Here is a 20,494-nt window from a genome sequence, read left to right on the forward strand (position 1 = left end):
GCCAACTCCTCTTGGATTCTGTGACCAGATGTGGGGCACTTAGGACCCCAAATAAGGCTCCTTTTCAGGTCCTAGATGATACAGAATGCATATGATCAGATGTACCATTCTTGGTGACATTTCTTTGGCACCACGCCAGCTGCCATGCTCACATCTGGGTCTACAAGTTGGCAGAGGTGGTTGCCAGCACAGTGGGGACTCGGAGGTAGGTCTCGTGTACCCCTAACTCCTCCATCTTCCCCCCAAGCCCCTCCTCCCCTGGCCCACTATATAGACGAAAATGCCTATATTAGAGCTACTCCTTTGTCCCCAAGAGCCCTGCTGAAGGGCACATGCACTTAGCCTTAATAAAGGGTTCAGTCTGCAAGGAGGAAGAGCTCACCAGGCAGATGTAGGGCCGTCAGGTCGGCATTCCAGGCAGAGAGGCAGCGTGTGCAAAGGCACGGGAGCCATGAACATCAGCATGGATTCGGGTGAACTGTGCATTTCTCCACATAAATGGAACACGGGGTGCTTGTGGTTGGATGGGAATGACAATACGTACCACATGAAGGAGTTTCGAACCACACCCAAGGGCAGTAATGAGCCATTAAAAAGTCACACGTAGAAGAGAAACACAGCCAAATTTTGCTCAAGAAAGACCACTCTGGCTGCCATACAGAGGATGCATCGCCAGGGGCAGGAATGAGCAAGGGAGACCAAATAGGAGGCTTTTGCAAAGGTCTGCATGAGAAACCCCAAGGGGCTGAAGAAGAAAAATGACAATGGATTGAGGAGAAGGAGAAAGCTTGGAATGACCTTCAGAGGAAGAACTGACAAGACTTGAAGTCCGGCTGGAGGCTGTAGTGAGGCAGGAGATAGAAGCTAGGAGGGCGCCCAGGTTTCTGGCTTGGGTGCCTGGTAGGTGGATGGTGGTGTCGTTCACCGTGAGGTGAACAGGAGGAAGAGGGGTTGTGGATGGGAGGACAAGGAACCACCCTGAGCTAAGGCGATTCTGGCCATGTCTGTGGAGCTGGCCACGACTGGAGTTGTAGAAGCAACAGCAATGTGAAGGTCCTTTCATCCAAGATGAACAGACAGAGCACATTCTCTAGTCCTGGCAGGAGAAAAGGTGGCTCTAGGAACTAGGAAGCACCTGGAGAGACCAGCACACAGGTCAGCCAGCCATGGACAACCAAGCAGCGAGGTCCAGAGCAGTTGTTCCAGCCCTGGCCACGGATCAGAATCACTGCCCAGGTACCACCTCCAGAACTTTGGATGAAATCCTCTGGGGTATGAGCCACCACGACGTTTCTAAGGCACAGCCAGTTTTGAGAACCGCTGGTGTGTGGGCACAGAGCTTCACAAACATTACTGTGCCCCCAGTGCCCAGGAATCCTGTTACAATGAAGATCGTGATTCTGCAGGTCCGGGGTGGGGCCTGGGAACCTGAATTCAGAACAAGCACTCAGGAGACCACGCCCGAGCTTCTCCTTAGAATCCCTATGCCACATCTGAGATCAATGAAACACAAATCTCGTGCAAGAAGAACGTTTCAAGATACCCAGGTGATCGCAAGAGCGACCAAGATGGAGAACCAGTGATGTAGCCTCTGGAAGACTGCACGCAGGTAAGCACCAGGGACCCAGCGGGAGCGAGTCTGAACTCCATCCTAGGGAAGGCCATCCTGCTTCATTCTGCCTGGTGCATGAGAACCTTGCAGGGCCCAGAAGTGTGGGTCACAAGCATTTACTGAGTAAGTTTCTGCAGAGCCTGCCGTATGCTTGGGCTGGCCGCCAGGACGCATAAAACACGGGACTTATAGTGACAGCACACAGGCTTTAGACAAATACTTGCAATAAAACATTGCTGGGGTCATGGCAGAAGCTGGTACAGGATCTGGGAAGGACACAGAGGAGGGCGTGACCACCTCTACTTTGTGGGGTGGGTGTCCAGGTAGAGTGGCCAGGTGGATGAGATGGCGGAGGGAGACGGTTCCAACCTGAGGAGGGTCCAAAGCAAGGTACTAACGCGTGAGAAGCCCACAGTCCTCCAGGCACGGGGGCTGGAGGCAATAAGTATCTGGGGGCAGCTGCGCGATGCTGTGGTTACAAGTGCCGGTGTCACCCGATCAGACCGCGATCTGACCCCCACTGACTAACTCTGTGACAATCTTCAGCATCGTCACCAATAAAAGCAACATAAGAGTAGCGCCACCTCATGGGTTTGTTGGGAAGAGGAAATGAGTTAATACGCACAGAGCGCTCAGAAGAGCAGGTATGTAGGAGGCACTCAATAAATGTCAGCCGGCTGCAGCGGAGGTGGCCAGCCAGGAGCTGCGGCTGGGACCGCAGCGGGGCAGTGTGGCTGGAGAGGAGAGGATGTGGGGATAGGGAGGGATATGGGGTGGGTGAGGCAGGGCAGAGGCCGCGCTGGGAGTGGGCGTGGTCATTTTGAGCATCCGCTCTCAGCTGCGTGTGGAAGGACCGGAGGGGACATCCCCAGTAGCACCCAGGCCACCGCTTAGAGCATCTCCACGCTCTTGGTTTTCCTGCCATTTCTACGAACATCTTCCCCTCCCAGGAACACTCAACGCTCAGGTCTGGGCGGAGAGTGCCCTTCAATTATTGACAAATATTGACATTCTTCTCTAAAAATAAGCCTTTTTGATTTCACGAAACCACAAATGCCAGGTTATTTCTATAAAATGGCAAAAACGGAATGCCCGGCAACCCCTTGGAGAGGAGAGTGGGCGGTGCCTGGCTGGTGGGCGCCCAGGGCTGCTGGCCCTGCGTCCAGGCAGGAAGACCTCCCGCCTCCTCTGGGATCTTTTTTTTTTGGCGGTTCGCGGGCCTCTCACTGTTGTGGCCTCTCCCGTTGCGGGGCACAGGCTCCGGAAGCGCAGGCTCAGCGGCCATGGCTCACGGGCCCAGCCGCTCCGCGGCATGTGGGATCTTCCCGGACCGGGGCACGAACCCGTGTCCCCCGCATCGGCAGGCGGACTCTCAACCACTGCGCCACCAGGGAAGCCCTCCTCTGGGATCTCGTTGCTCATCCTTCCAATTGTCTGCTAGCTCCCTGCCCCTCCCCCGAACTTCTTTGGCAGATGTCTTCCTCACATGCTACCATCTAAAGGAGCTTTAGGACTCCGGCTTGAGCAGTCCCTCTGCACCCCCCCAAAATCTGGGCCTTCTTCCACAAGGTCACAGAGTAGCATCATCTCCTGACTCGAACCCCCATCACAGCTTTGGGTTAATAGCGACTGCATGCTTTCCTCCTCTAAAAGACGCTTCCTTAGTCTCCCCTCCCTCCTGCTGATGGTGGTAAATCCAAGCCCATAGCTTTGCTGTCCCCGGGCTCGTCCATGCCCGAAGGCTCCTGCATCCCCAGGGTTTGTGCACATCACAGCCGGTTGACATGAGGTCACTGAGCTGATTACGGGTTTCTCTACATAGTTGGAAAACCCAGAGAGAAGGAGGCTTATAGTGTAAGCCTGGGTTTAGGTACTGAACCAGACAAGGAGGAGTTTCTTTTTGGGGGGTAGGGGGGATTATATGGCACACTTACTTCTGCCGTGACATGACACCAAGGAGGAGTTTCTTACTTGCTTCTTCTCATTCAACAGATCTTACTCACAGCTCAGCGTCTCCATCTCAAGGGATCTGGCCCAGGTTCATTCTGAGCCAGAGAATCTGGCGGGTGGCAGGGGAGGGGACAGGGTCCTCCACAGCGGCTGAGCTCAGAGAGGAAAAAGGGCGGGTGGGACGGTCCTCACCGTTACACAAAGCAGCATGGGTCCCCGAATGATCCACCAGACATTCTTATTCCGGTTGGTTCCCCAGCACCTACGGCAAAGAGCGAGCAGTAAGAGAAGACTTACGTCTGAGACAAGGCTGAAGGTAAAGGGCCTGCACCCTCGGAAGAAGCAGGCTCACAGTCAAGACTCACTTGGGACGGGGGAGGGAGGGCCCAAACCCCTTCCTTTTAGGTTGATACTGTGGACTTTTTTTTTTTTTTTTATAACCAGGAAAGTGGTCTTCGTGCTAATAGCTTGGTGTGTAGCTGTCCACATTTTTCTCCGTGTTCGTACAAACACGAATTCTTAATTCTACAGGCACACCTCCCTTTACTGTGCTTCACTTTACTGCACTTCGCAGATACTGCGTTTTCTGCAAACTGAAGGTTTGTGCAACCCTGCGTTGGGCAAGTCTATAGGCACTATCTCCCAGCGGCATTTGGTCACTTCGTGTCTCTGTGTCGCGTTTTGGTAATTCTTGCAATATTTTAAAGCTTTTCATTGTTACTATAATTGTTATGGCGATCTGTGATCAGCGATCTTTGATGTTACTGTGGTAATTGTTTTGGGGTGCCGTGATTTGTGCCCACATGAGATGGTGAACTTAATACATGTGTGTGTTCTGACTGCGCCACCAACCGGCTGTTCCCCTATCTCTGTCCCTCTCCTCAGGCCTCCCTAATTCCCCGAGACACAGAAATATTGAAATTAGGCCAATTAGTAACCCTACAAAGGCCTCTAAGTGTTCAAGTGAAAGGAAGAGTGACACACATCCCTCCTTTTAAATCAAATATTAGGAATGATTAAGCTTAGCGAGGAAGGCGTGTCGAAAGCCGAGACTGGCTGAAAGCTACGGTCCTTGCACCAAACAGTTCTTGAATATTTTTAGCTCACTGCTGGGAGCAACTGCTCAGAAAAAAAGAGATTCCTTTCAAAAATATGACTGCTCATTGACAATGCACTGGTGACCCAAGAGCTCTGACTGAGACGGACAATGAAATTAACGTTGTTTTCATGCCTGCTAACACAACATTCATTCTGTAGCCCATGGATCGAGGAGTAATTGTTACTTTCAAGTCTTACAATCTAACAGATACATTCTGTAAGGCTATAGCTGCCTTAGATGCTGGCTCCTCTGATGGATCTGGGTAAAGTAAGTTGAAAACCTTCAGGAAAAGATTCACCATTCTAGACGCTATTGAGAACATTCATAATTCATGGGAAGAGGTCAAAAAGAAACATTAACAGGACTGTGGAAGAAGTTGATTCCAACCCTGACGGATGATTTTGAGGGGTTCAAGACTTCAGTGGATGAACTAACTACAAATGTGGTGGAAATAGCAAGAGAGCTAGAGTTGGAAGTGGATCCTGAAGGTGTGACTGAACTGCTGCATCTCATCATAAAACTAAACCAATGAGGAGTTTTGCTTCTCACGGATGGAGCAAAGGAAGTGGTTTTTTGAGATGGAATCTACGCCTGGTGAAGATGTGAAGATGGTTGGAAAGACAACAAAGGCTTTAGAACGTGAGATAAAATAAGTTGATAAAGCAGCAGCAGGGTTTGAACGGATGGACTCCAATCTTGAAAGAAGTTCTTCTGTGGATAAGATGCTATCAAATAGCGTGCATGCTACAGAGGAATCGTACATAAAAGGAAAAATAGATGTGGCAAACGTCATCATTTTGGCCTATTTTAAGAAATTGCTGCAGACACTCGAACCTATAGCAACCACCACTCTGATCAGACAGCAGCCACCCAGACCCTCCACCAGCGAAAGATTATGACTCACTGAAGCCTCAGATGACGGTCAGCATTTTTTTAGCAATAAAGTTTTTTTTTTTTTGCTGTTAAAATTATGATAATTTTATAGTTATCAATTTGAAAATTCATCCAAAATGACAAATTCTTAAAAAAATGCAAGTTAACAAGACTAACCCAAGAAAGAAAACATGTCTAAAAAAACCTATATCTACTCCAAAAGTTGTTTGTATAATTAAGTACCTTTACAGAAAATGATTTCCAGGGATACATGGCTTTCCAAGTAAATTCTTCCAAATATTTAGGGAAGAAATATTGGTAATCTTACATAAAAAGCTTCCAGGAAACAGAAAAGTATATGTGGCTCAAAATATTTATAAGGCCAACATAAGCTTCAGACCAAAACCAAAAAGAATAGGACAAGAATAGAATCACAGGCCAGTTTCTCTTTTGAACATGCATGCAAAATGTGTAAACAGAAGCACAAACTGTAGCCACGGTATGTAAAACAATCATATATCACAATCAAAGTAGCTTTATTCTAGTAATGCAAGGTTGGTTTAATGTTCAAATGTGAAACTGATCCCAGGAATGAATTCGAGTGGGAAAAAAGTCATTTAAAACAGAAGTCTTGGGAATTGCCTGGTGTAGCAATAAAGTATTTTTAAGCGAGATTTTTTTTTTTTAAGACATAACACTACTGCACACTTAAAGGTATACAGGAGCCCATGGATCGAGGAGTAATTGCTACTTTCAAGTCTTACTATTTAACAAATAGTTAACAAATACACAGTATAGTGTAAACTTTCATACACACTGGGAAACCAAAACATTCACGTGACTCGCTTTATTGAGATATTCACTTGATTGTGGTGGCCTGAACTGAACCCACAATATCTCCAAGGTATGTCTGTGTAGGGGATTTCTGGTGGTAACTATTTGGAGGGAAAAAAATGGAATCACTGACACACATTATACAGCAGCAAGGTTAACGACACGCTGTTGAGGTTTAGTCCCTAAAAACCAAAAGGTACAGAACTAACTTGTTTCTTCGGTAGCTTTATAGTAGTCCACTATAGAGGTATGCCACAGTTTGTTTGATGATTCCCCTATTGATGGATGTTCAGGGGTTTTTTTTGTTTGACTGGTTTTGCCTTTTTTCCCCCACTGTGAATGCAATAAGCATTCTTGTACCTATATTTGTATATACCCAGGGGTCACCGCTAACCGAAACAGCCAATTTTTGTACTAATTTGTGCGAATTTTGTGCTTATCTGCATGTGTAACTAAATTAATAGACTAATTTCCACAAGAAAGTTATTTGATTCTTTTATCTACATACTTAAGTATATCCTGGATGGCCAAAATGCAAGGGAGTGCATATTCTCTTTGGGAAAATAGTATATTTCCTTACATTGGGGACTATCTGGGAATGGCTAGCTCACGGGAATGTAAAAAGAGGTGAATTACCTACCCTGTGTTCTCCAGCTGAGCGCGGGCGATGCTCCAGGGTACAACGAAGAGCACCGGGAAAGCTGGGAGAAAACATGGAAATGGGGTCAAGGGCTGGCTGACCAAACTTGCCTACTGCCTATACCACCCTGATGGGCCAAGCACAACTGGTTGAAACTTATAAAAACCCAAACATCATAGAACTGTGGACTGTGACAGCTGGAGAGGCCTACAGGGGCACAGGGCCATTGATTATTTGAGAAACCAGGAAGCAGAGAGGAGGACAGACTTGTCACAGAGCAGCTTAGAGTAAATCCAAAGACAACTATCAAACCTCCTGAATCAACGGCCAAAGTTATGCCCTCTGAATGCCGCAGCCTCAACTTCCCCAAGAGTTTGTGGCAACAGGGGCTCCAGACCTCATCTTGGAGACTTAGTTGGCACATGGACTGAATGTTTGTATCCCCTCCAAATTCATATGTTGAAGCCCTAACCCCCAACGTGATGACATTTGGAGACGAGACCTTTGGAGGTAATCAGGTTTAGATGAGATGTGTGTAGCAGGGGTGGTCATCGTGATAGGATTAGTGTCCATATAAGAGGAGACCAGAGAGCTCTCTTTCTCTCTCTCTCGCTCTCTCTCCCCGCACCGTGATGTGAGGCTACAGCAAGAAGACAGCTGTCTGCCAGGAAGAGGACCTTCATCAGGACTTGACCATCCTGGCACTGTGATCTCACAGTTCCCAGCCTCCAGAAATAAACATCTGTGTTTCAAGCCACAGAGACTATGGTATTTTGTCATGGCGGCCCTAGTAGATAAATACAGTTGGGGACAGGGTAGGAGGAATGTCATCTGATTCTACCAAAACCTTCCCAAGTTTCGAATGTGTGCACTGGGTCTACAGCACTTACGTCTACATGCATGTACACGTGTGCATGGGAGTGCATGCACACACACACACACACACACACACACACACACACACACCCCTCTTTTCAGAGCCTCTTGTGATTGAGAGGTTATCTGTCCCAGAAACCTCACTCCAGTTGGCCCCTAACTCCAACCAAAAGCTCTATTGGGCTCCCACGTTCTGATACGTCCCCAGGAGAAGAGGCTGGGGGTTCAGGTCACTCACCCCAACCCACCAGCAGGTATCTGGGCCACAGCCGCCTTTCTGAAAGCACTATGGGCTCCAGGAGCGTGTGGAGGTAAAGGCCTTCAACCAGCAGCCATGAGTAATTGGCACCCACGAAGTAGTGCAGGAGAACCTGGGCCGAGCGGCAGGAAGTGGACACCTGCAGAGGACAGAGCACATGGGGGTGAGTCCAGGCTCCCTCAGCATCTGGACCCCACCAGGGTGGAGAAGGGCCTCCACATGCACAGCCCCTCCCTCTGAGCTCCCCTCTCTCCCAAACTCTTGCTGACCATCTCAGAGAGGTTGGCAATAATATAAAAATATGGGGGCTTCATGTAGGTTTTAAAGCCCAGCCTCTTGACATCCGAGATATTTTTAGACAAAGACAAGGAGAATTCATCATCAGCAATTTCCATAAAGAAAGCACTGAAAAAACTTTTTAAAAGTTAAAAAAAGAGTGAAGTAAGTCAGAAAGAGAAAAACAAATACCGTATGCTAACACATATATATGGAATCTAAGAAACAAAAAAAAGGTCATGAAGTACCTAGGGGTAAGACGGGAATAAAGACACAGACCTACTACAGAATGGACTTGAGGATATGGGGAGCGGGAAGGGTAAGCTGGGATGAAGTGAGAGAGAGGCATGGACATATATACACTACCAAACGTAAAACAGATAGCTAGTGGGAAGCAGCCGCATAGCACAGGGAGATCAGCTCGGTGCTTTGTGACCACCTAGAGGGGTGGGAGGGAGGGAGACGCAAGAGGGAGGAGATATGGGGATGTATGTATATGTATAACTGATTCACTCTGTTATAAAGCAGAAACTAACACACCATTGTAGAGCAATTATACTCCAATAAAGATGTTTAAAAAAAAAAGTTAAAAAAGAAGGCACTGAAAGGTATGTCTTCTGATCTCAGTTCAATTAAGCAAGGTATCAATAATTTAAAAATCTTCATATGACTAGAAATGAGGACATAGACTTCTAAATAATTCATGAATCAAAGAAGAAATGATAATAGAAATTATTCCTGAACTGAATGTATGGAGAATACTGCATATCAAAACTTGGGGCATGCAGCTAGGATGTTTTACAACTAGAATGAAATTTACCAACTCAAGTGCATTTATTAAGAAAGAAAAAGGCTGAAAGTCACTTACCTTAAATACGTCAAAAATGTTAGAAAAAGAACAGCAAAATAAAGCCAAAGAAAGTACATGGGAGGAAATAATAAAGATAATAGCAGAAATCAATGAAATAGAGGACATAAAATAAAGAGAATCAACAATGCCAAAAGTTTGTTCTTTGAAAAGTCCAGTAAAATTGAGAAACTTTAGCAAGGATTATCAAGGGGGGGAGAAAAGAGAGTGAGGGTACAAATAATCAGTAACAGGAATGAAAAAAGGAATACCACGATAGATGTAATAGACCTTAAAAAGATCTTAAGGGAATATAAACGATATGCCAATAAATTTGAAAAGCTAGATGAAGTAGACAAATTCCTAGAGAAACACATTACTCCAGCTGACACCAGAAGAAACAGAAAATCTCAATGTAATAGTCCTAATTAATCCATAATTCAAAGCCTTGCAATAGAGAAAACCCTGGGCCCAAATGGCTTCACTAGGGTCATCTATCAAACATTTAAGGAAGAAATAATACCAATCTTAAACAAATTCTTCCAGAGAAGTGAGACAGAGATCATTTGTCTTGAGAAGTCAGCAGAAACTTTATGCTGATAAAGGCAGTACAAACATACCTCGTGTATTGTACTCTGCCTTATTGGGCTGCTCAGATACTGTGTTTTTTACAAACTGAAGGTTTGTGGCAACCCCATGTTGTCAGATGATGGTTAGCATTTTTTAGCAATGAAGTTTTTTTTTTTTTTTTTTCGGTACGCGGGCCTCTCACTGTTGTGGCCTTTCCAGCTGCGCAGCACAGGCTCCGGACGCGCAGGCTCAGTGGCCATGGCTCACGGGCCCAGCCGCTCCGCGGCATGTGGGATCCTCCCGGACCGGGGCACGAACCTGCGTCCCCTGCGTTGGCAGGCGGACTCTCAACCGCTGCGCCACCAGGGAAGCCCAAGCAATGAAGTATTTTTAAATTAAGGGATGTGCATTATGTTTTTAGACACAATGCTATCGCACACTTAACAGACTATAGTATAGTGTACGCATAACTTTTATATGCACTGGGAAACCAAAACATTCATGTGAGTTGCCTTATTGCGATATTTGCTTCACTATAGTGGTCCGGAACCAAACCACGGTATCTGCAGGGTATGCCTGTACAAGAAAAAGAAAATTACTCCTGAATGTAGATGAGGAACTGCTAAACAAAACACAGTGTTAAGCAAACAGTCCAGCAGGAGGGGAGAGAGATTACTATATGGGGACCGAGCTGGATTTCTTCCAGGAGTGCAAGGTAGTTTGAGAGGTTACTGCTCATTATTAACAGGATAAAGGAAAAACCATCTCCACAGATGTAGAAAAGCTTTACTGCCGTGAAACACAGTAATAATTTTAAAAGGTTGATCTGGTCCATTTCTTTTGTCTACAGGTGAAGAGATTTTCCACCCATTGGGTATAAAGCAGCCTCTTGGTGACATTTTCTGCTACTGATTTCCTTTACCTGCCCCATTCTCGGGAGGCTGAATTTTTTTTAAGTTAGGTGATGCATCTCTAACCAGAGAGACTGACACCGCTTTCTCTCTCTCTTCTCCTGCCCAGCCTCACCTTCTTGCAGTTCCCAGTATTGATCCACCAGGTCGAGGCCAACAGTAAGGAAGGACATACCTCTGACACGTAGGACATCCACTGTTTCTCGCTGTCGGGCCTCTTAGAGTAAGAGTTGTAGAAGATGACGTCTTTCACCAGCACAGCCAGGGCTCTCAGGATGAAAGAGGCAAACAAGTTCATGTGGATATAGTTGCGTGTGCAGTGGAGTTTTCTGTGCAAGGAGAAAACCGAGTGTCTTCCCTCAGAAAAGAACGGCTCAGACCGACAGGTGTGTGCCTGAAACCTGTGTATCTGCCACTGAAGGGCACAGGCTCCGAGTGTAGTCTCCAGAGCTGGAGAGCTGGCTTAAAGGATCTTTCCTCTCTGTGCCTCATGTGTAAGATGGAGAAAATCACAGCTATCATCTATAGAATGCTCAACATGCCAGGCTGTGTTCCAAGCTACTTGCCTGGGGGTACTGATGGGGATCCTTACTCCTCACAGCTCCCGACATTACAAATGGGGGAACTGAGGCAGAAAGCTTAAGTCCAAAGTCCCAGAGCAGTAAGTGGCAGAGCTGAGATTTAGACCCAGAAACTCCGAGGTCAGTATATGGCTCTCCGAGACTCTACTCCCTGTAAGAACAAGGGCACTCACCACAAAGGGCTACAGGAGGATTCAACCAGTTAATGGGTGAAAAGTACTCACACAGTACCTGGCACTTAAGAGCTCTCATGACCTCCCTCACCCAGCTGGAGCCTCCTGTGCCTGCTGATGTAAAACTCTGCATCCTCGGTCTCTCTAGCGAAAGGACCCTTCTCTAGCACTGTGCTCTCACAGCCCTGCCTATGTCCCTGTGCAGCCGATGTCCGTCCAGTCCTGCCTTGCTTTAGAGCTATTATTACTTTTTTCGTTTCCGAAAAGATCTGAGCAGGTCCTTGTGTTTTACTATTTATGCATCCCCAGAGCCAGAGACAAGATGGACACGTGGTCAACCCAGGCTCTGCTAAAGTTACTTCCTCCAGCGCCAGGCAGTTATTTTCTCCTGGCCTGGTTCTGGGACTTCGGGAAGGTGAGTGGAGGAGGTCACAGATAGCAGTGGGCACAGGCCGTGGGATTCTCTCCCATTGTTCAGTAATTGTTCTCCCAGCGGGGTAAGTGGTCATGACTCCGCTCTCTGCTCTAGGGCCTCAAGAGCATCATGGGATTGAGGGGTCAGGTGGGGCCAGCCCTGGGCCTCGCAGAGCCCAGGTGGGAGCTGCTCTGAAATTAGCATCCAGGTCTGCAGGGTCCCCAGCCAGTCCTCCGCATCTGCGTCGAACGCTCATTCTGCCACATTACACTCCGTTATGTTCCTGAACGGACCAGGACCAGGAGACGGCCTTGGAGGGCTCCCTAGGGGGTCTATAAATATCTCACTTGGGTCGTTTCTAAAAACGTGATTTAGTAAAACGCCTTCAGGTGTTGGATTCTGAAAGACAGTAGAAGGGAGTGAAAATGCTCAGGCTCTGGACCGCCCGGTTGCGATCCTGGCTCCGTCACCTGCCAGCTGTGTGATGGTAGGCGAGTGACGTCATCTCTCCATACTGCAGTTAACTCGCTTATAAAATGGGGTAATAATAAGGCTAATCTCCTAGGATCAGAATTCATCTTAATTCTGATTAGAAAGAGACTTAAATGACTTAATGCATGTCACGTGCTTAGAACGGTGCCTGGCACCAGGGAAGCACTCAAATGATTGACGGCTAATTGGAGTCCGAGGGCCCTGGATTAAAAGCCCAGCTCTCCCGCTCACTAATTTGTTCTTTAATCTCGTCCATAAAGATAATGCATCTGGTAGACTTGTGGTTAGAAGGGGCTGTGGTAGTAATGGGTGTAACTAGGAATTTAGACCAGGGCTGGATAGAGGTCATCTAATCCAAGAGGCAAAAGCAGTTAGGAGTCCCAGATTCCAGTCCTAGCTGTGCTTTGCGACCTGGGGTGACTCAGTGTCTTTCTCTGGACCTCTGAGATCCCTTTCCTTTGTCTACAAAACGGGATGGATGGACTGGAGACTCTCTCGGATCCCGTCCAGCTCTGAGGAGCCATGAAATCATCCAGCCCAGTCTCCTGCCTTCTAAAGGGAGACAACGAGCACATGCCTGGGTACCTGTCTGCACATGTGACAGCAGAAGTTCCACTCACCGAAGAAACAAGAGGAGGGTGAGAGCCAGGAAGAGGGAGACGATGGAGAGGGAGTAGCCCACAGTGTACAACAGCTGCAAGGTCGACAGCAAGGCGCGGTGTTCCACCTGAGAGCAGAGAAAAAGCAGGTGTGACCGCCAAGCCAGGCAGCCATGGTGTCCAACCCCCTCTCCACGCCCCGAACCCTAGTAGACCTGTTTCTACCACAGCTCTCGGGCACATCTCAGAGCTCGAGGAACCTTCATGAGTGAAGAGCCCACTGGGGGTCTCACCTCCATGGCTGGTCGTGATGCACTGAGATTCACGATATCATAAGAGCATTGTGCCCAGGTCAAGAGGACATCTTGGGAACGAGGACAGGTTCTTTGCCCCCAAGCGTGCTGTCCCCAGGGCATCGGGGTCCCTGTCTCTGGAAGACAGGGCCGGGTTTCCATCTGGATGTGTCTCCTTCCTACAGCAACTTTTCACAGATGATCTCTTTAACAAAGACCCACTTAAACACTGGAATATTTTCCCTGAGTCCCAGGATACCCTGATTGCGAACAGAGGTTAGTTTACTGGCAATTCTGTTATTAAGTGTGATTTTCCAAAGGAAATCCCATCTTCTCGCTCCATCCGCTGTGCATACAGCCATCAAGATTATGTTTCTGAATAAATTTTTGCACAAGAACCCACAGTAAATACGTATTACCTGCTAGGTTATGCCTAAACTTCTCTGCACAACTCTTTCCTCAGCTTTACTGAAGTATAACTGGGGTACAATAAGCTGCACATATTTAAAGTATAAACCTGGGTGAATTTGGACACGAATATATCTGTGATTTCATCACCACGTTCGAGATCATGAACACTTCCATCACCTCCCGAAAGTTTCCTTCTGATCCTTCGTAATTCACCCCCTCTCACTATCCCTTGCCTTTAGAGGGTAGTTTGCATTTTCTAAAATGTTATATAAATGGAATTTTATAACTATTCTATTTTTTGTCAGGCTTATTTCCCCCAGAATAATTATTTAGAGATTCATCCATGTCATAGCATGTACCAATAGTTCATTCCTTGGCTATTATCAAAAAGGCAAGAAATAACAAGTGTTGGTGAGAATGTGGAGAAAAGCAAGCCCTCCTACACTCTTGATGGGAATGCAAACTGGTGCAGCCACTGTGGAAAACAGTATGGAGATTCCTTCCAAAATTAAGACTAGAACTACCATTTGATCCAGCTATCCCACTTCTTGATATTTATCCAAAGAATACAAAAACACTAATTCAAAAAGATATATACGCTCTTATGTTCATTACTTACAACAGCCAAGATATGGAAACACCCTAAGTGCCCAGCAACAGTTGAGTGGCTAAAGAAGATATGGTAAATATATACAAGAATACTACTCGGCCATAAAAAAGATGAAATCTTGCCATTTGCAAAAACATGGATGAAGCTTGAGGGTATTATGGTGAGTGAAATAAGTCAGACAGAGAAAGACAGATACTGTATGATTTCACTCATACGTGGAATATAAAAAAATGAACAAAAACAAAAAACAAAATAAATGATCAAACAAAAAGAAACACGTGTATACAGAGTAGTGGTTACCAGAGGGGGAGGGGCAGGGGGTGGTGAAAAGAGTAAAGGGGATCATCTATATGGCAGCGGATGGAAAGTAAATTTTTGGTAGTGAGCACGCTGTAGGGTAAACAGAAGTAGCAGTAGAATGTTGTCTTCATGAAACTTAAATAATGTTGTAGACCAATATTAACTCAATGAAGAGTAAATCTAAAATTTAAAAAAATTTAATAGTTTGGGGCTTCCCTGGTGGCGCAGTGGTTGAGGGTCCGCCTGCCGATGCAGGGGACGCGGGTTCGTGCCCCGGTCCGGGAGGATCCCACGTGCCGCCGAGCACTCACCCACCGATGGACATTCGGACTGTTTTCAGAGTTTGGCTCTCACACATAAACTTGCTCTGACAATTTCTGTACAAGTTTTTATGTGGATATGGGTTTTCACTTCTCTCAGATAGATAGCTAGAAATAGAATGATGTGGTAGCATGGTGTACGTTTTAACTTCTCAAGAAACCGCTCAACTGTTTTCTAAATAAGTTGGATCAATTGACATTCCCACCAGAGGGCCAGCTGCTTGAGGGTCTACGACCATTTCCTACAATCAGTCTTTTAAATTTTAATCATTCTAATGGGTGTGTAGCAGTATCTTATGGTGGCTTTATTTGCACTTCTCTAATGATTAATGATTTGAGAATCACTCCGCGTGCTTATTCGCCGTCTGTACATTTTGTTTAGTACAGTATCTGTTCAAAAATTCGGCCGTCTTTTTTTTTTTTTTTTTTTTTGCGGTACGCGGGCCTCTCACTGTTGCGGCCTCTCCCGTAGCGGAGCACAGGCTCCGGACGCGCAGGCTCAGCGGCCGTGGCTCACGGGCTCAGCCGCTCCGCGGCATGTGGGATCTTCCCGGACCGGGGCACGTGTCCCCTGCATCGAACCCGAACCCGTGTCCCCTGCATCGGCAGGTGGACTCTCAACCACTGCGCCACCAGGGAAGCCCTTGGCCGTCTTTTAAATTGGATTGTTGGTCTTAATTTTGAATTGTAAATCTTCTTTATATATTCTAGATATAAATCTGTCAGATACATGTTTTGCCAGTATTTTCTCTCATTTTGTGGCTTGCCTTTATATTTTTTTAACAGCGCCTTTAAAAGAGCGTAAGTTTTTAACTTTGATAAAGTCCAATTTACCAACTTTTTCTTTTACAGTCATTTCCCGTTATCTGCAGTTCTGCTCTCTGTGGTTTCAGTCACCTGCTGTCAACCTTCGATCCAAAAATAGTAAATGGAAAATTTCAAAAATGAACAATTCATGAATTTTAAATTGTGCGCCATCCTGAGTAGCGTGGTGAAATTTCACACCGCCCTGCTCTGTCCTTCCTGAGCCATGAATCATCCCTCTGTCCAGCACATCCTGCCCGTTAGTCACTTAGTACCCCTCTTGGTTATTAGCTGGACTGTCTCGGTACAGCAGTGCTTGTGTTCAAGTGACCCTTATTTTACTTAATAATGGCCCCAAAGGGTAGTGATGCTGGCAGCTCAGATGTGCCAAAGAGAAGCCACAAAGTGCTTCCTTTAAGTGAAAAGATGAAAGTTCTCGACTTAATAAGAAAACAAAATCATAGGCTGAGGTTGCTAAGATCTACAGTAAGAACCAATCTGCCATCAGTGAAATTTTAGAGAATCGTGCTACTCTTGCTGTCACATTTTAAACTGCAAAAGTTACGGCCACAGTGCGTGCTGAGCGCACAGTGAAGACGGAAAAGACATAGTGTGTACAATTTTGAAAGACAGACACACACACACACACACATACACAGTCTCCTTAAAAAAGCACCAGTTAACATGCATAAGGACCCCCAGTGAGTTGTCAGTTGGAAGAACATAACATATCTTGTTTGCCAAAACTCCAAAGGGCACATAGATTTACTAACACTAGCCTTTTTTGGGCAAAAATTCAACCCTCTACTAGAAACACAGGTAAACATGGCCAGAAACTTTTTTTTTTAAGTATTTGATTTCTTGGAAATATGGCCATTTGCAGAGAGGGGGAGGCAATGCCCGTGTCCTCACTGCTCTAAAAAGAGAAAACTTTACTTCCTGTCTTGGAAAGTGCAGTCTTCCCATCTTGCTTTGCTGTCCCTGTCGGCAGACCTCAGCCCAGCGCAAGCAGCAGGCACCTCACACCTGCTGGTGAATTCGTTGTCACCACCTGTGTTTCCAGTCTCTTCAGAGTCACCTGGGGAGCTTTCCCACCAGTACTGACGCCTGGACCCCCACCACACGCCCACTGACTCAGAATCTGTGAAACCGTTCATTCAATGTTTACTAGGTGCCTACTGTATGTAAAGGCTTTTGTGCACCTCTAGCAGCACTAGGCCAGGGGGTGGCATGTATTCTGATATAACTCTGACTTTGTCATTGTTCTCAAGCAGCTTCATCCAGGAGGGAAGATAAGAAATATATACAAAGTGCCCAGTTCACGGCATGCAGTTAGCATAAGTTTGGCGCTGTGAGAAACGTCAAGACACATCCTTGAGATAAGCTGAATCCAACCCCACCACAGGTATGATTTTAATACCTTTAAGAGGTGTGACCTGTCACATGGTCTAGGGAACACGGACTTCTGCCAACTCAAGTAATAAAGTTAAAAAGAGGTTGAGAAAAAATTCCCTGAGGAGGTAGAGGATCGGATGGAAGGTTCTTCATGCCTGATGGGAAGATGTGATAGACAAGAGAGCCAAGGATGGGCCAGTTCCCACTGGGAAGGAACCACAGACACGATATGACGATTTACTGCCCAGCGAACAGGCTGGATCCTGGTGACGGAGCCAGCACTCTTACTTATGTCGTGGTGACGAGGGGTCAGGCTCTCTCCAGAGAACTGTATGTCTATCAACTCTTTCAACCCTCACACCATGGAATAAACACACTCTGCTGGGGATGGACGGGGAAGCAGAGACACAGAGCAGTGAAGGGTGGGGTATAAAGAGCGAGGGAGCAAAGACTCTGGACGTGAGTCGGGCTGCCAGGCCCTTGGTCTTGAGCTTGTACCCCGGCTGCTAGGTGTGTGTCCCTCAGGACACACTGTCTCCTGCCACCACCAAGTCTACATTCTAGGAGGGGGCAGATGCCAGAGAATTTCAGAGAGTGACAGGTGCTGTAAAGGCTGGGGGGAGTGGTAGAAAGTGACCATGGAGACCGTTCTCCATGGGACGGCCTTGGAAGACTTCACCTGGAAGGAGACATTGAGCTTGAAATGTGACTAATGGGAAGGAGACGCCACAGAAGAGCTGGGGAAAGTGTTCCAGGCGGATGGAACAGCAAGCACAGAGGCTGGGGCGCCTTCCCTGGGAGGTTCACATCTCATCCCAGCAGCACAAGAGATTCTGTGGCTGCTGTCCGGGTTGCTGTTCTGGGTGACGGAGGACCTTCCCAGGTGAGTCTGGGGCAGGTGCACTGGAGGCAGGCTCTTTGTGTGGCCCCTATTGCGGGGACCCCAGCAGAGATTGGTTTGGGCCCCAGGGCCCGTCCTCACCGAGCCCAGCTGACTCACTTTTTGTTTGAAGCTGTGGTCCTCAGCACATTCGGAGTTGTCCTGCCAAATATCTGTGGAGTTCTCCAGCGTCTGCCAAGTGCCCTGAGAAAGGCAGTATCTGTAGGCCCTTCCTGAGTGCTCTGAAAGTAAACACAGCTCTGGGGGAAAGGTCAGAACACGCAGCCCATTCCCTGAGCACGTGGGAAGGCCCTCATCCTCACCGCAAAGCTGTGGAAAATCCCAGGGAAAAGAAATTTTCACTTCCCCTTCTGGGGGCTCATAGCATCCTTGCTGTTTATTTAGGATGGAAAGAAAAACACGGAAGCCTCTACATCTCATAACAAACCATGTTCTGTTAATGTCTGCTGTGTTTACCCAAAGTCCCCGGAGCTGGAACGGTCCCTGGTGACTCAGAGATGTGACAGCCCTCCAAGGTGTGGCCCAGCTGGGAGACACAGACCTGGGGCTTTCTGATGCCCAAGAGGCCGTGCCATGAAGAAGAGAGGGTGCTGGACCAAGCCAGCTCTGCCACCTATGAGCTCTGTGGCCTTGGGCAGGGCCTTACCCCTCTCTGTCCCTCAATTCCTGCTTCTGATGACAAGTCTTGACTATTCTACCTCCAATATTTTTCTTTACTCTTTCTTCTTCTTCCCAAGCTCTTGCCTCTGCCTGTATACACATCCTCATATCCTCTCTTTTTCTGGACCACTGCAGGAGCTTCCAAACTCACCTCCCCGATCCCCCTCCATCCCTCAGTTCATCAACCACAGGCTACCAACGTCATCTCCCCAAACCACAAACCCTACGACGTCCTTCTCAGGCCTTAACACCTTCTCTGGCTCCACATAATCTTTATCTACAGAGGGGAGTTTAAAGCCTGTAGCGTAAAGCACAGTTGGCTCTGCGATCAGGCCCCAGCCTCGTGGTCAGCCTTCTGTGCCTGTATACCCTCTCCCTTCTCATATTCTAATGCTCCTTCTCCTCTAATCTCATCCACAGGAGCTCTGCTCCATCTTTTCTTCTCCAAACCCCTCCACTGGTGCCACGTCCTCCTTTGACATCAGGCACCCCACCTGGATTCTAAACATTTGATGCACACAGTGTCGAGGGGAAGAGTAACTTCCTACCTTTTGGGACTCACACTCCCTTGAGTACATTTCAGGAGCCCAGAACCCAAAATTTTTTAAAAGGCCTTTAACTCAACTTCTTTGTAAGTTTGGGTTTTTGATCACTTTTTCTCTTTTTTTTTTTTTTTTTTTTTTGCGGTACGCAGGCCTCTCACTGTTGCGGAGCACAGGCTCCGGACGCGCAGGCTCAGCGGCCATGGCTCACAGGCCTAGCCGCTCTGCGGCATGTGGGATCTTCCCGGACCGGGGCACGAACCCGTGTCCCCTGCATCGGCAGGCGGACTCTCAACCACTGCACCACCAGGGAAGCCCCCCACTTTTTCTCTTAAAGTGGAATCGACCTGTGTTTTTAGCTCTTGGGAAGGAACAGGTAGACCGTAGAGCTGGGCGATGCTGATCCGTTCCATGTGCGCTCAAGGAGTCGCAGACTTTCGGGTCCTTAAAGCCCTGAAGGAATCCAAGGAGTGTGACCTTAGTGGGGCTCGGCCTCAGCTCCCACTTACGAAGCACCTACTGTGTGGTGGACCCAGTGTGTGCCTTCCCATTCATGCCTCAAAATGCCCTTAAGAGTCAGCTGTTATTCACTTCACTTTACAAGGAAACCACAGCTTAGAGGGCGCTGGGAACTTTCCCAGAGTCTCAGAGTATAAAGTCCTCCCTTAGGGCTCCTGACTTGAGCAAGCTCTTTCCTCCCCACTGAACTGACCCCGCTGGTCCAGCAAACTCTCCAGTATCTTCCCTTCAGCTTCACATCCTCAGGCCTTCTAGGCTGATTCCCACTGAATTTCCCCCAGATGACAGTTCCATAGAATATGTCACTACTGCTCCCATCCAGAAATGCATCTTCCTTCGAAATTCTCTCTCTTTGCACTGGAGGCGTCAAAATATTGAAACCAAATTTTAACTGATGTGATGACTTCTTGGGCTGAAATTAAGTACAAAATATCACCATCTTGCCTTCTCAGAAACCCAGTCTCGGGAATTCCCTGGCGGTGCAGTGGTTAGGACTCCATGCTCTCACTGCTGAGGGCCTGGGTTTGATCCCTGGTCGGGGAACTAAGATCCTGCAAGCCGCGCGGTGTGGCCAAAAAAAAAAGAAAGAAAGAAACCCATTCTCATTTTGTTTGGCCTGGAACTTTGTAATCACTGATGTTCCTTGAGGATAGCGGCCCATTCTTAGATTTGAATTGTTTCACTCCCCACCCGTCCAGAATTACACAACCAGGAGGCTGGGCTGCTGGGGCA

At 47.4% G+C, this 20,494-nt stretch overlaps 1 protein-coding gene across 1 annotated transcript in view; it reads right to left on the reverse strand.

The window, feature by feature from the left end:
* The window catches only part of GLP2R (glucagon like peptide 2 receptor), a 48,507-nt gene that overhangs the window by 18,955 nt on the left and 9,058 nt on the right, over window positions 1-20,494 (reverse strand). Inside the window, exons 4-9 of the mRNA XM_032617010.1 lie at window positions 18,141-18,262; window positions 13,029-13,135; window positions 10,923-11,076; window positions 8,123-8,282; window positions 7,009-7,069; window positions 3,755-3,824 (exon numbers count right to left, since the gene is read on the reverse strand). Of these exons, the coding sequence (XP_032472901.1) occupies window positions 3,755-3,824; window positions 7,009-7,069; window positions 8,123-8,282; window positions 10,923-11,076; window positions 13,029-13,135; window positions 18,141-18,262 (674 nt within the window). The remainder of the gene's footprint in view (window positions 1-3,754; window positions 3,825-7,008; window positions 7,070-8,122; window positions 8,283-10,922; window positions 11,077-13,028; window positions 13,136-18,140; window positions 18,263-20,494) is intronic.

This window comes from Phocoena sinus, chromosome 20 (assembly GCF_008692025.1).
Source record: "Phocoena sinus isolate mPhoSin1 chromosome 20, mPhoSin1.pri, whole genome shotgun sequence".
Classification (NCBI taxonomy): domain Eukaryota; kingdom Metazoa; phylum Chordata; class Mammalia; order Artiodactyla; family Phocoenidae; genus Phocoena; species Phocoena sinus.